At 38.8% G+C, this 13,480-nt stretch overlaps 1 protein-coding gene across 1 annotated transcript in view; it reads right to left on the bottom strand.

Annotated features, from left to right (window-relative positions):
• The window catches only part of LOC117373028 (ERC protein 2-like), a 118,175-nt gene extending 105,003 nt beyond the window's left edge, over nucleotides 1-13,172 (bottom strand). Inside the window, 5 exon segments of the mRNA XM_055223075.1 lie at nucleotides 2,120-2,287; nucleotides 5,908-6,063; nucleotides 7,482-7,556; nucleotides 10,206-10,483; nucleotides 12,175-13,172. Coding sequence (XP_055079050.1) covers nucleotides 2,120-2,287; nucleotides 5,908-6,063; nucleotides 7,482-7,556; nucleotides 10,206-10,483; nucleotides 12,175-13,111 — 1,614 coding nt within the window. The 5' untranslated portion in view covers nucleotides 13,112-13,172.
• Nucleotides 13,173-13,480: the final 308 nt, after the last annotated feature.

The following is a 13,480-nucleotide window of genomic DNA, read 5'->3' as shown; positions in this document are numbered from 1 at the left end:
ATTTAGATAATAATTAAACAGCACTAAACTGACAAAATGCCTAAAACAGGACTTAAATGTTTTAACAAAGCTGACACAGGGTCAGCTGCTTACCCAACAAGCCTGTATCCTATGCCTTCTCTGCTGGCTCATTAAATATGCAGGAAGCTCTGATATGTCATCTGAACCTCTGGGCTCCAGTTACTGCTCTGCATTGTCCCGATCAAGAGGCCAGACATGCACGCCCAGAACAGCACACAGCCTGACACAGCAGTTATTTTCCACTTTTTTCTAAAGAAATTTGAGAAACAAACACAGATCTATTTTCTCCTTCCAGTTAACAGACGCTTGACTGTTTCTGAACTATCCCATTTTCCTAACATTGTGGAATGAGTGAGCCATAGATGTAGCAGTGGCGTGCGGTCAGGGCAATCAAGGCAAGCATCGCTTGTCCAATAAAATACAAAATCATTGTGTGTCAAAAGTATAATTAAATAGTTGCAAATCATATCCAAAGAATGCAGTTTTACCTTCACTTTTGCCTGTTTGAAGCATGGCTGAAGTCACTGTGTCCTTTAGTACACCCTACTGGCCACGGTGCAGACTGCACCAATCGCCGTTCCAAGCATCTCATTAAGTTGTGTTATTGTCCTGTGTTGCGGAGGCCGCGCCGCACTCTCCACATGCACTTTTACAACCAAAGAGCCAACCAGTTCTTTTAGAGCAGGGGTGTCAAACACATTTTCACCGAGGGCCACATCAGCAAAATAGCTTTCCTCAAAGGGCCAGATGTAAAATAAATCTAACAACTTTATTAACTTGTTAAAAAACTGCCTCTGTATTTATTACATATTCAAGTTACAAATACTGAATATACATTTGCCTAGATGTAAAAATATGGCTGTGTAACTGTGTATCTACTGATAACATGACATTTAAGACCATCATACCTTTTAATTTACCCTGTCACTGAATAAACTCATGATAAACCCAGACATCAGACGTCTAAGGAGATTTTTAGTGAGTGTTAGGGTTAGGGTTGTGCAACGGGAGATGACAACAGCAACTTTCAACACACACAACGTCTAAAATAAAAGTCATTGTTTGTTGCTTTGCGTTTGTAATGATTAGATGTTAGAAATACAGGCAGTCACTTAATTAAATATTGAGTGCTGACCTGTCTAGCCAGCGCACCTGTTTGACAAATGCACCTGTCTGACCAGGGCACTTGGGGGTTTAGGAGGAGGACAAATCTGTGAAGAAATAAAAAGCTCAGCGACTAGCCCTGTTTGTACAAACGGGGTATCAAATATAGTAAAATATATACAAATATTAATAAACTATGTAGGTCTAGGCTTCACTAATTTGACTCTAAATGGCTCAGTATATATGCATTTAATACGCCAGTAAAAATAAATATACTAATTTGCAATGTAGTTTAAATGAAAAGTGTCGTTATTAGATTGTTTTCGACTAAATAATGATGTCCACCCCATGTCTGCTTGCCTACCCATAAAGTCACTGCACACTACTGAGAAGTTGTCCTGAAAAGGGGGGCTGTAATGACCAAGACCAAGTCATAATATCAAAATATCAAAGACCACTACCACTACTACTACTAAGAAAAGTGGAGATGTGGGCTATAGCGATACATTTCTGGACTCTTCTTCAATTCAAGAAACATGAGACATTCAGGGCACAAGAATGCTACTTCAGCAAAGGAAATGACTGGAGACAAAAGTCCATCAGTGACTGAAGGTTTTTACAGTGTGCCAGGACAATTAACTGAATAACTGAATAAACTGAATGAGCCCAGGGGTAAGAGTAACAAGCTGAACGTTAAAATGTCCAATGTAGTATGGGTAAAAAAAAAAAAACTAAAAAAAAAAAACATGGTCCTGGTTTTTATTTTTGCCTTTTTTATTATAAAGTTAATAATATTCAGACAATATTATGCCGATGTGCTAAAACGTGCTCTTTTGACAACCGTTCTCCCTATTTTTATCACCAAAGCAACAAGTGTGATTATTTGCTACTATTTTTCTATATATCTCCCACCTTTCACTTGTATGGACAGTTAAGCCTTATTTTGTCTGTAATTGCTCGTTACTGTGTGTGTTAAGTCAAAGAACGCACTCACCTCTGTCTGAAGAGTATTGGCACGCTGCTCCTTGGCGGTGAGTGACTCCTTCAACACCTCGATGTGCTGCTTGCAGTCTGAGTTCTGATTGGCCAGTGTGTCCAACTTGGTCTGTAAAGTCTGCATCTCAGTCTCCTTCTTGTTCATTTCTTGCTTCAGGTGGTCAATCTGAAAAACATGATAAAAAGAGCGGATTATAACAGGAAGAATCAGATATCTATATACAATGCAAGTTAACCAGACGGAGGATACAACAGCTGAACCTTTGCTCTAACAACATATATTGATTTGGTTATGGTTATTGTTAAGAATAATGCAATAGTTACTAAATACTGAAACAATGAAGTGTTCTTTTCCATATGGTTTTCAATGCAACAACATAATTACATAAGTTGAATCAGATATGTATCAATAATTTAGCACTGAAAACCTTACCAAATATTAAATTACAGTTTCCATCCTGTGTCTTTTGTGTTATGAAGTTCCATATACATAATTCATTTTCATTTACAAACTGTACTCACTCTAGTTGTATGAGTTAAACTACTCAAAGTTTCACTGATTACTGTAAAGGGATCATATTACGCTATCTGTGTTATAATGTTTGCTCAGCACAAACATACCTGGAGTTGTGTTTTGTTTTCGTGTTTCATGTTTAACACACAAACAGTGCATATTTAGGTTCTTATCTCAAACAAAAAACACTCAGTTACACTTTGTGATGTCATGTGGTGATACAGGAAAAGCTCCAGTGTTTTAAAACTCCATACACCTTCACTAAAATAATAATAATAATAATAAAATAATAATAATAATAATGGTGATGATGATAATAATAATAATAGCAATAACAATAATAACTATATAATAAATAAATTATTATTAATAATAATAATAATAATAATAATAATAATAATAATAATAATAATAATAATAATAATAATAATAATAATAATAATAATAATAATATCATTTCAGCCCTGAGATTGCCTATCTCTACTGAACTAAAGGTAAAAGGTAGCTGTTAACCTAAAAACTACCACTTCATGACATCACACAGTAGAACAAAGCATTAGAGTTGTAGACAAACTAATAAACCACGGTGAATGAAACAAAACACAACTCCAGGTATGTTTTGAGGAGGTAACAGTATTATAACATGACTTAAAGCTCACAAGAATCCATTTTGAGTAATACTGGACCTCTAAAGCCATATCCAGCCAAGAAGACACAGAGCAAACAAACATGCACTTTCATAGTCAATATATTAAAGGAATGTTATACACTGCAGAACAGGTCAGGAACCACAAAGGAAATCAACAGTGGGAGGTTTCTGCACTGGGGCTGGCTATGTGCTGAAGATTGCCATCTGTCTACTGGCGCCAAATATGCACAAGGCTGATTTTAGGAGAGATTTGTCTGATTGTGTAAGCAGTGGTCACCTCGAGACATGGGAACTGCGACCGACCCAAAACTAGAAAGTACACTCAGAGACAGAACCCAAGAGAGCCCGTACGGTGTAATAGGAGACAAGGGTATAAACGCTGGGGCAGTTATTAGAGGTACTAAAGCCCCAGGATGATGGAAATGGTCCAACATTAGCATAGGACCGTGACAAATGAAATAAATGAGAGGGGGTGAAGAAAATGTGAAAGAAAGAAATAATGAGGATGGGGTACTTCTGGTTGCTCTGTGATCCAGGGTTGTGTGGAAGGGAGGAGGAAGGTGGGAGCTGGGCTGATGGAGCGCCGAGACACACACGGAGACAAGGTCTGCTCCTATAGAGACACACAGGCAACAAAGAAGACAGCGAGCTTCTAATAATGACACAAGGCCTGCTGCCAAAGCGGTTATAAACTACACTTCACGTACTCCGCACTCCCCAAAACCTGCCACAGAGCTATGCATGTGGTCAGTAGTGATCATGACAAATATTGAAAAGACTGCAATATTTAAATGGTAGAAGAGGAGCAGGAGGGTTGTGGTAGTGTAGTTTGTCTGTCCTTTCTGTTGTTCTGTTCTCACTCGCTCTGCATCCAAAGGTAAAATTGGTCAAGATGCCATAAGTACATGATTGTGAGTTTGTTACGATGCTATACCCACACCTTAAAGCAATAAAACAATTTTCCCAAAGGTGACAATACAGCCTTACCTTAGTACGCTTGATTTGTATTTTTATTTTTTGTATCTTTCTACTCAAACAAGCCTGTTGCATCTGCAGGTGTCACTGGCTCCATCCACGATTTTTACAGCCAAGAAAAAGCATAAGTCATCATATAGGCAGTTTATTTTTCATTTTCCCCAAAACCTTGAGAAATTACTGGCTAGGACGCTAACAAATTGTTCCAGTTTTAAGTGCTACAAGACAGTACAGTTTGACTTCCTTCTACTTTATTCTTTCCAAACACCATGAGTGACCGGAGCCTTTAATAACTTAAATATTTAGAGCACATGAAATGAATATGTGGTTCGGGCATAGTGCTTCTGGCAAGACTGTATGTAGAAAGCTGAGACCGAGTAGAGCAAGCAGCCTGAGTGATGCATTCTGGGCAAGGTCAAAACAGGTGAGGAAAGAGCTCTGTCCTCTGTCTCTGCGACCCCACATTAACCTGTCAGCCGGGCCCATTCACAAAAACATCTCTTTTATGATTGCATCAGGAACTTCCTCGCTGCACTGACAAATGCCCTGATGGCCTCACAAAGAGCACTTTTAATAAATCCAGGGGTACATTTTCACATGCAGTTTCAGCTATCCCGACTATGCAACTAGAAACTCAACACAAGTATGAAAGTTTGAGGTCTTGGTGGTTGGGAACTTTAGTTAGCCTTTGTAAGCTCTTTTTGACAGCTGATAATAGCTCTGTAAAAGACACCATGTAGTGCAACTGATAGGATGAGTTTGTAACCGCCCACAGAGAGAAGAGCAGATAATGTTAGGCCTTTATTTGAGAAGAGTAGAGTAATGAAGACATGCAAAACAGAAATAGAAACCAACTTAAGACTGTAAACAATTAGTTATTTTAAGACTTATTCTACAGGCAAGGTCTTTTAAACATGTATTTGTAATGGGCTATAATTCTACACATAACAGCACTGCATCGTAGGTCTGTCAGAATAACTGCTATATTAACTTCAATATATGTTAGATGGAGCAGTAATTTTTGGGGATCAATATTTATCGAGGTACTTTTTCTTTATATAAGTTTTTGTTACTTTTCTGTTCTATGATTAGGTTTCAGCTGTAAAGGGCTGAATAAATAACTATGACTCATTATAGTGTTTAATTCGGTTATTTATTTATTACAGTTTGAGTTTGTAAACCATATTATACACTTACAATTGTTTTTTTGGGATAATCCTTCCTAAATTAATCCTAAATTAGTTTCAGTGTTATTGTTTACCATCTATATTTTGTTATCATGACAGGTATACTGCATTGTCTGACTGGCCAGAGCTCCAAGAATATGTGAATTGATGGTGTAAAGCAATTGAGTTTCAAACTGTTTAATTAATAAAGTTTTCAATGAAAGACTCATCTAAAATGCTTCTAGAATTGTGTAAAAAAAGAGCTAGTACTTTGAGTAGTATTTTTCATGCGTACAAATGTGGCAGTAGTTCTTGTAGTTGTAATTTAGTACATTTTTGCTATGTACTTTTGCTTGTGTACACACTTTCAGCATTCCTTCTACCTCTGCTTATATTGGTGAGTATTTATTTGAACATTATGGCATGCCTTCGCACATCATTATAGAACACCATGCATGTATCAGTTAGCCTGGGAGGTCTACCTTAGTCTTCATGAATTTCGAGTGGCTCTTGTAGACCTCCACCTGCTTGAGCTCATCCTGCCTGTCGTCAGGGTGCAGCAGGCCACTGGTCTTTAACATCTGGACATCATCCTCTAAGTCCCTGATGTTCCTCTCCAGGGATGAGATTTTGGTGTCCTGAACCGGCAACAAAAAGCATGCAGAAAGTGTCAGCGATAGACTGACTGAGTATAAATAGATGAAGCTATAGATTGTATGTGACATGTATATGAGACATGCTTGATTAAGACAAATAGCAGACATGCAAAAGATGAATGTACATGCTGCAAAATGGGTTAAGCACTTTACCACAACCCAATCCAGAGGTTGCTTTACAAGACAAGCTCAGAAATGTGCAGGCTATATTAAATAAATGATACATCTTGAAGGAAAAGTGAACTAATGGTGTGCTCGGTGCCATCAGTGAAAAATCACACAGATCATCAGAACGTGGCATCAGCTTTGTTACTCCTGAGGCCCAGTGGTGGTTCACAAATAAACTCTTTCTGTCGGTGTGATCCCACCTCAGACCAGTGCTGCCACTGTGTTACAGGGCAAGACATCAACTGTGAGTAAGGAGTGTAGCTGTATATTCTCAAATAAAGCATGCAAATGTGAAAAGGCTATACAAACATCACATTGCATGGACAACAACAACCAGGGACATGCAAGGACACAAACTCAAACATAGACATTGACTTCAATCACTCTAAACCAAACTTGGAATGTCTTTACTTTCAAACACTAGCAAATTTGAGCAGAATAATCCAGTATTAAGTCGAGCTAAAAGGTCAACATTCGTTACTCTACCTGCCAAACAACGTCAGGGTCAAAACAGAAAGGTGGGTTGGTGGTCTGTAATTAGAATAAACATAAACAGAGTTGTTTCTAGAACATGTGGTGATCATTATACTTTATGAAAGCATTTTCACATCTAGTCATTTTTTGTCTTTCCTAACCTAAATGCACAAAATGCAAAATTCAAATATGAATTGTCATCTCACATGAACACTGTACAATTTTAGTAACATATCCATTGAGCTAATATGTAGAAACAAAGTTTGTGTCAAAATAATTGGGGTTTTACAGCAAAGGAGGCTATTTAGGAACATCAGTGCTGAATGAAACTGTTCTAGTGTATGTGTGTAAGAGACACATGTGGAGTCAACTGCATGTTTCACAGCTCTCTCGACTTCAAAGGCTTCAGAAGAGAGTGAAAGCTTCCATATGTGACATTTGAAACAAATTGAATAAGTGCCTGGCTCCACATGGGCCAATAATAGTCTTCATTTGGGCAAGGCTGCCATTCAGACAAAAGGGAGCAATGAAACATTGTTTGTGATAGGCTTACATATGTGTTTGTGTAGATTTACAGCCTTACCCTCTACCCACACTCACTTGAAAATATATATATATATACTGGGGCTATTGACAAAATTAAACAGAGAAGATTTCAACCAATTAGACGACCTTTACTACACTACTATAAATAAACATCAAATTGAAGCAAAACTCTTCAGTGATGACCTGATCAAGGCTTCCACAGCCGGTCCTACCTTCATATCGATGACAGTTTGCAGAGCCCTGCTTTTGACCGGCTCAGCCTGGAGCTGGTTCCGGCGATGGAGCTCCTGCGGAGGGACCCGGTAAAAATAAGCTTGGCGGTTGATCATCTTCACACTGACTCCCACAGACTCAGAGTTAGCCACAAAACACCCTGAGCCCTGTACTCTGCTTTTCCTCTACACTTTCAAGCTGCAGACCAACTGTACTTGAGAGCACATTTTTAACTGGACTATTTTTATAACCCAGTTCAACTTGAACGATCTGTCACTCTTTCGAAGATTATTCCATTTCCAAAAGCAGGTGTCTGTATCCTTTCTCATTGCTTTGCTGATCCCATTATTGCAGCGTGGACACATTCAGCGCTATAGAACATACCTGCCGCTGTTTTGAGTTTCTCATCTTATCTCATGTTTTCTCTGTCTGTCTCAGATATCTCTGGCATTCAAATGCTTTTGCTTAGCAACACTTTCTGCCGGCACATGCGCCTACGTTCTTTTTTTCAATAATTAATGGTATCTCTATGCCTACCCCAGACACAAACACACATCCAAGTGAATCTACTATGTAACAGAACTAGAAACTTAGGAACAATAGGGCCAAAACCTAAAGAGAGAATATCTACACATATCATAGTATTCGTTCTGCACATATGGCAAACATTAAAAAAAAAACAAACAAAAAAAAAACAAAACAAGTGCTGAATAATGTGAATATTTATGGTAATACTGATACTGATATTTATTAGGCTTTCTTTTTTTCTTGTTTTGTTTTAATTCAGCATGATCAGTTATCATTTTATATTTTAATCACTATGTGAGTTCTTACCTTTTATCATGTGATCAGTAGTCACATGGCATCATGCACCAGTGAAGTTTAAATGCCCAGATTAAATAAGTAAGTAAGTAAATAAATAAATAAATAAATAATTGTAAACTTCACGTATTTGTAAAATTGCAATGTAAAAATTATGATGAGCACCAGAGTTCCCAACAACCCATAATAATCTGATGAGCATGGCTACAAAAATGTCTTTTAAATGTGTGTTTACTTTAATTTATGTTATTTTCAATATATTTGAATTAGTACAGCGACCTGAAAAAAATATTTCCAAAGTTGCAATAAAAGCAAAGGGGTAAACAGTTAAGACTCTAACGGTATTTGAATAAACTATATATAACTTCAACTGAAAAACGCGTAGCACCCTTAGTAGTCAGTCAGACTACACTAAAGCAGAGGTGTAGCTGTTATTATTAGGTCTACAGGGACCTGGAGACTGGGGAGTGTCGATTAGGTCCAGATTTATGCCTCTCAGCGTGTGTGCAACCTGTATGCACGTCTAAAACTCAACTCTGCATGTCAATTCTAACCAAACACTGCCTCCACGTGTTCATTTATAGTACTGCAACACTGTTCTATTGCAAATTTACAGGATGGATTAAAAAAAGAAACACACAACTATAACCACACACAAAGCAAAAATCTAACAAATACATTTTAATTTCATGCAATTTATATGCATCTATAGATAAAATGTTCTATCTATATGAAGGTACTACCTATTTTCCATCACTAAAACATAAAGACTTAGAATAAAGTAAACTGTGCATCAGAACTTCATAAAATTAGTGTTATATTGAAGTTTCTGTTGCAGAATAGACTCACCTCCAACAAAGCATGCTTAGATCCCAGTCCAAAAGCACTGGACAAAAATGTTGAAGCATAACACATGCAAGACAAGAGAAGTAAAGGAGCATGGAAGTATCCAGGGGTGCTGAGCTAACAAGCTATTGATCCCACATTGCCATATCTGAAAGAATACCTGCTTAAAATCACGGAAGAAAAATAAGCAAATAATAAAACCAAAACCTAAAGGAAGAAAGCGCTACATACACTCTGAGAGTGGCAGTGAAAGTGTCGGCTAAGAAGATTTAGGAGTTAAAAATAAACATCAGGTGTGTGGACAAGAATACACCAACTGTACATCAGCACCCGTGTAGGGCTGTGCAATTTATCAAATTTTAATCAAGATCGAGATTCAGGCATTTCTAAACTTCAATGATATGGTTGGGTCTTTTACACTGAAAGATCCTCTGTCAGTAAAGGTTTGTAGCGGAGAAGGAACTATTTTTGAAGACAGTTAAACCTGTCTTGTAAATGTTCAGGATGTTCAATATTCAAATTTATTTTGACAAGTAATTAATTTATGTACACTGTATCTTAAAGCCTTTAAGAGGTCAATGAAGTACCAGTAATCTGCTTGTTAATACTTCTCTGTAATAGGCAAATTGGCAGGTAAGATGGTGGTGGTGGGTGGTGAAAAGCGCCTGTGTTTGAGCATAGAGCTAAGTTAAACAGTGCATCTGTCAATCATCATTTGGCAATTCCATCTAAATAGCAGATCATCACATGGATCAAATAGCAATTGGATTTTTAACACAATTAAGTCATTAAGCCCTAACGTTGTTAAGTGATGATGTCACTTACGGGTCCAACTGGCAACTTAACAATTTTTCTGTTAATTTTGCCACAATTCTGCCCGTCTTGGACCTGGATACGACATTACACTTAACAACTCTATAAGGGGTCAAAGGCAAAGCTATGATCAATACAGAAATGGTTCAACCACTTCCACACAATCCAAAACCAACCAATCATAGTTTTCATGAATTAAAAGCTGGAAAACATGTTAATATCATGCACCACTAAACACTCACCTCTCTGGTTTGCATGTTTTCCAGTTGGGCTTCAGCCTCTTGAGTTGCCGCGGAGATAACCCCAGTTCTTTGCCCCCAGCTCCTTTGGTTCTGACTCTGGCCTTGCAGCATCTCCAGCAGCCTCTGTATGCTCTCGTCACGGGCCCCCAGTGTCTGTTTCTGACAGTCTATCCTCTTCTCCATCTCCTCCATGGTTTTCTTCAGCATGAACAGCTCTTTGGCTTGACGATCATGCTCTGACTGTAAGCGGAAGTAGTTCTCCGCAGACGAATCCAGAGGAGGAGGTGAAGAGTAGCCATCACAGCCGGGCACCTGGCAGGGGCTACAGGGTTGTTGGTAAGTAGGGCTTTGCGCTCTAGCTGACCCATGGCTCGGGCTGTAAAGAGTTACATTGGGACTTTTTCGAGTTCCTGAGTGGAGAGGGTTAGTTGAAGTCCCTCTCTGGGCAGACCCCACAGGGCTACACCCATAAGCAGGACTGTGAATGATAATATCTGCTTCTTGTGTTCTTAAGCTCATAGTGTTGGATGGGCTGGGTTTGGGGCTTTTCTTTAGACTGGGACTATGGAGGTGGCTAGGGCTTTGTCTGGGACTGGGGCCAGGGCTGTGGTCCCCTCTGTGCTCTTGGTCCAAAAGGAGGTCTCGTTGAGGTCCAGAGTTTCCTTGGTTCCACTGATGCTTCAAACGACTGTTCATTTCTCTGTGCGCTCTGATCTCCTCTTGAAGCTCATGGACTGTCAATGGAATCTGTAATTAGAAAATATCAGGAACACAAATAAATATTTAATTTATACAATGTCCCTATGAGTAAGAAGGCTGCTTGAAACAAACCTTGTTTTTTTGCATTCCCACTGTCTGAAAAAGCTGAAAGAAACATACAAGTGTTAAAGGACTGAAATTAAATTATAAACTACAGCATCCTAAAATACTGTATATATGTTTACCACCTTGAATGAGGAGGAGGTGACATTTATCTTGAAAATGAAGGGGAAACTCAGGAAATGACTTGAGGTTGCTGCAGCAGAGGGCAAATGGACAAACATGAGGCGATGATGAAAAATTACTATGAATAACAAAACAAAATACAAAGAAATAAAGAATAAATTGCCATTCATTGGACCAGATGTTTGGAGAAATGTATCTACATTGGGTACTAGTGCATTACAAATAGTGAGGAGATAGAGGGTAAGCAATCTATTCAACTAATGGATGAATATATGTGTGCACTGGCCTTGAGGAAGGTATGTATTTTACAAACATGGTCACACACACAAAGTCAAAATAAGCAGATGGAGGACAACAGGAGAAAAACGGGGAAAAAACATAGCTGAGAGAAAAGGTGACACTTTCTATGCTAATGACTAAGTTGTCCTGTCAGCCAGTTGTCTAAACTCTAAAAAGGGCAAATGCTGTGAAAAATGTTGAAATAAAAAGGAAAGCGATAAGAGAATTGAATAAGTCAGGGCAGTGTGGGTACAGATAAAACACAGACAGAAAAAAGACATGACTTTGGCATGGTTTAAACAGGGACATCGAGGAATGGGTAAAGAAATGGGTAGAGAAAGTAAGAGCTGCATGCCCCTGTTGTTTTCGTTATCATTGTCATTCAAATACTATAGCTGTAAAAAATAAATGAATAAATGACTAAAACAAAATGTAAAAAAAAAAAAAAACAATATGACCCTGTATGACAATTTTTCTGTTTTAAGGTATACTCTGAGGATTTCACAAATTGTAGTATTTTGAAATGTTGAGAAAAAATAGGTATTTCACTTAAGTTTATTAAAGGCTTATTTCTAAAGGCTCATATCTATAGGAATATAATGTTCATATTACTAACACTGATTTAGAGAACAGTATAATATTAGCAAATCTAAAACAGAAAATAACAAAAGAAACATCACAAACATCTTCAACATAACTGAAATCACCTGCACTTCCTCGTGGTTCCTGTGCTGGTCTTGCTGGTTCCTGTGCTGGTCTTGCTGGTTCCTGTGCTGGTCTTGCTGGTTCCTGTGCTGGTCTTGCTGGTTCCTGTGCTGGTCTTGCTGGTTCCTGTGCTGGTCTTGCTGGTTCCTGTGCTGGTCTTGCTGGTTCCTGTACTGGTCTTTGAGAATTGAGCCTCTCATTCTGTCCTCTGACATGAGCCCTTTTCCTTGCTTTATTTCAGAATTGCTCCACATACTGGCACTGCTGTTAGGACCAACTCTTTCTTCTCTTGCTCCATCCATTTCTCGCTTTAGGTGATCATTTTCTCTCCTTAGTTCCCTCAGCTGAGTATGGAGATCAAATGTAGAAACCTGCAGACTCTGTGGATGTCGTCCAGACTGCTGCTGTGGACCACATGTGCTGTGTATGTTCTGGTCTCCATGTTGGTTTGACCGTGGTTGTGGTGATCCAGATGAGGCTATGTTTGGGCTGCTGCCAGAGGCTGCCGGTCGTCCAGTGTAAGAGTGGTTAGTGTTCCGGCCTAGAGTCAAACTGACTTTGGGATGCCCAGACTGCTCTGAGGGATCACAGTCACTGGGATACATTGTGCCTGAAGTGGCATAGGCAGCACTTACAGACTGTATGTTCTCCATGGACAGGGTCTTCCCTCCCGAGCCACTTGCCAGGCCATAGTTGGTTGGTTTTGCTGATGCTGTGTTCTGTTTCACCTTCAAACTGGATCTTGAAAGAGACCCTGGTCCAGCTGGTCGGGAGATGGGTGCAGGCACACCCCCTGACACTGAGCCCGGCTCTAGACCAGAGCGGCAACCTGGAGTTGAAGTTAAAGTCTTGCCTTTTGAATGTTTAGGAGCTCTGGAAACACGAGAATGGGGCACACTGGCGGCAGCATGTCCACTACTCTTTGACACAGCAGACAGCTTGCTCTGAGCAGGTTTTGCTCTAATATTTAAAGGCATTTTGTATGGCAATATTTTATATCCAACTAAAACATACAGACATATACTGTCAGTTAATGAAGTTAAGGCTGCATTATAACTTTATCAGTTTTCCAGACATGATGCTGAATTTTATTCAGCATTTGGAGAACAGTGCAATAGTTGATAACAGGCATCAAAGGCAAAGGCGTTTTTGACTGTGCAGGACATCCTGGTATCTGCCAGGAAAAAAAAAAAAAAAAAAAAAAAAGATTTTAAAAAAAGCATTAAGTCAAAGAAACATAAACATGTTTATCATATTGAAAATAAATGTGGGCACCTCAGCATTATTCTTCTACACTGTAAGTAATACAAAGGAAAAGGTAGCCTAGATCTCGTAACACAATAAAA

The sequence above is a fragment of the Periophthalmus magnuspinnatus genome, chromosome 7, assembly GCF_009829125.3.
Source record: "Periophthalmus magnuspinnatus isolate fPerMag1 chromosome 7, fPerMag1.2.pri, whole genome shotgun sequence".
In the NCBI taxonomy this organism is placed as follows: Eukaryota; Metazoa; Chordata; class Actinopteri; order Gobiiformes; family Gobiidae; genus Periophthalmus; species Periophthalmus magnuspinnatus.
This window is presented reverse-complemented; position numbering and strand designations above follow the sequence as displayed.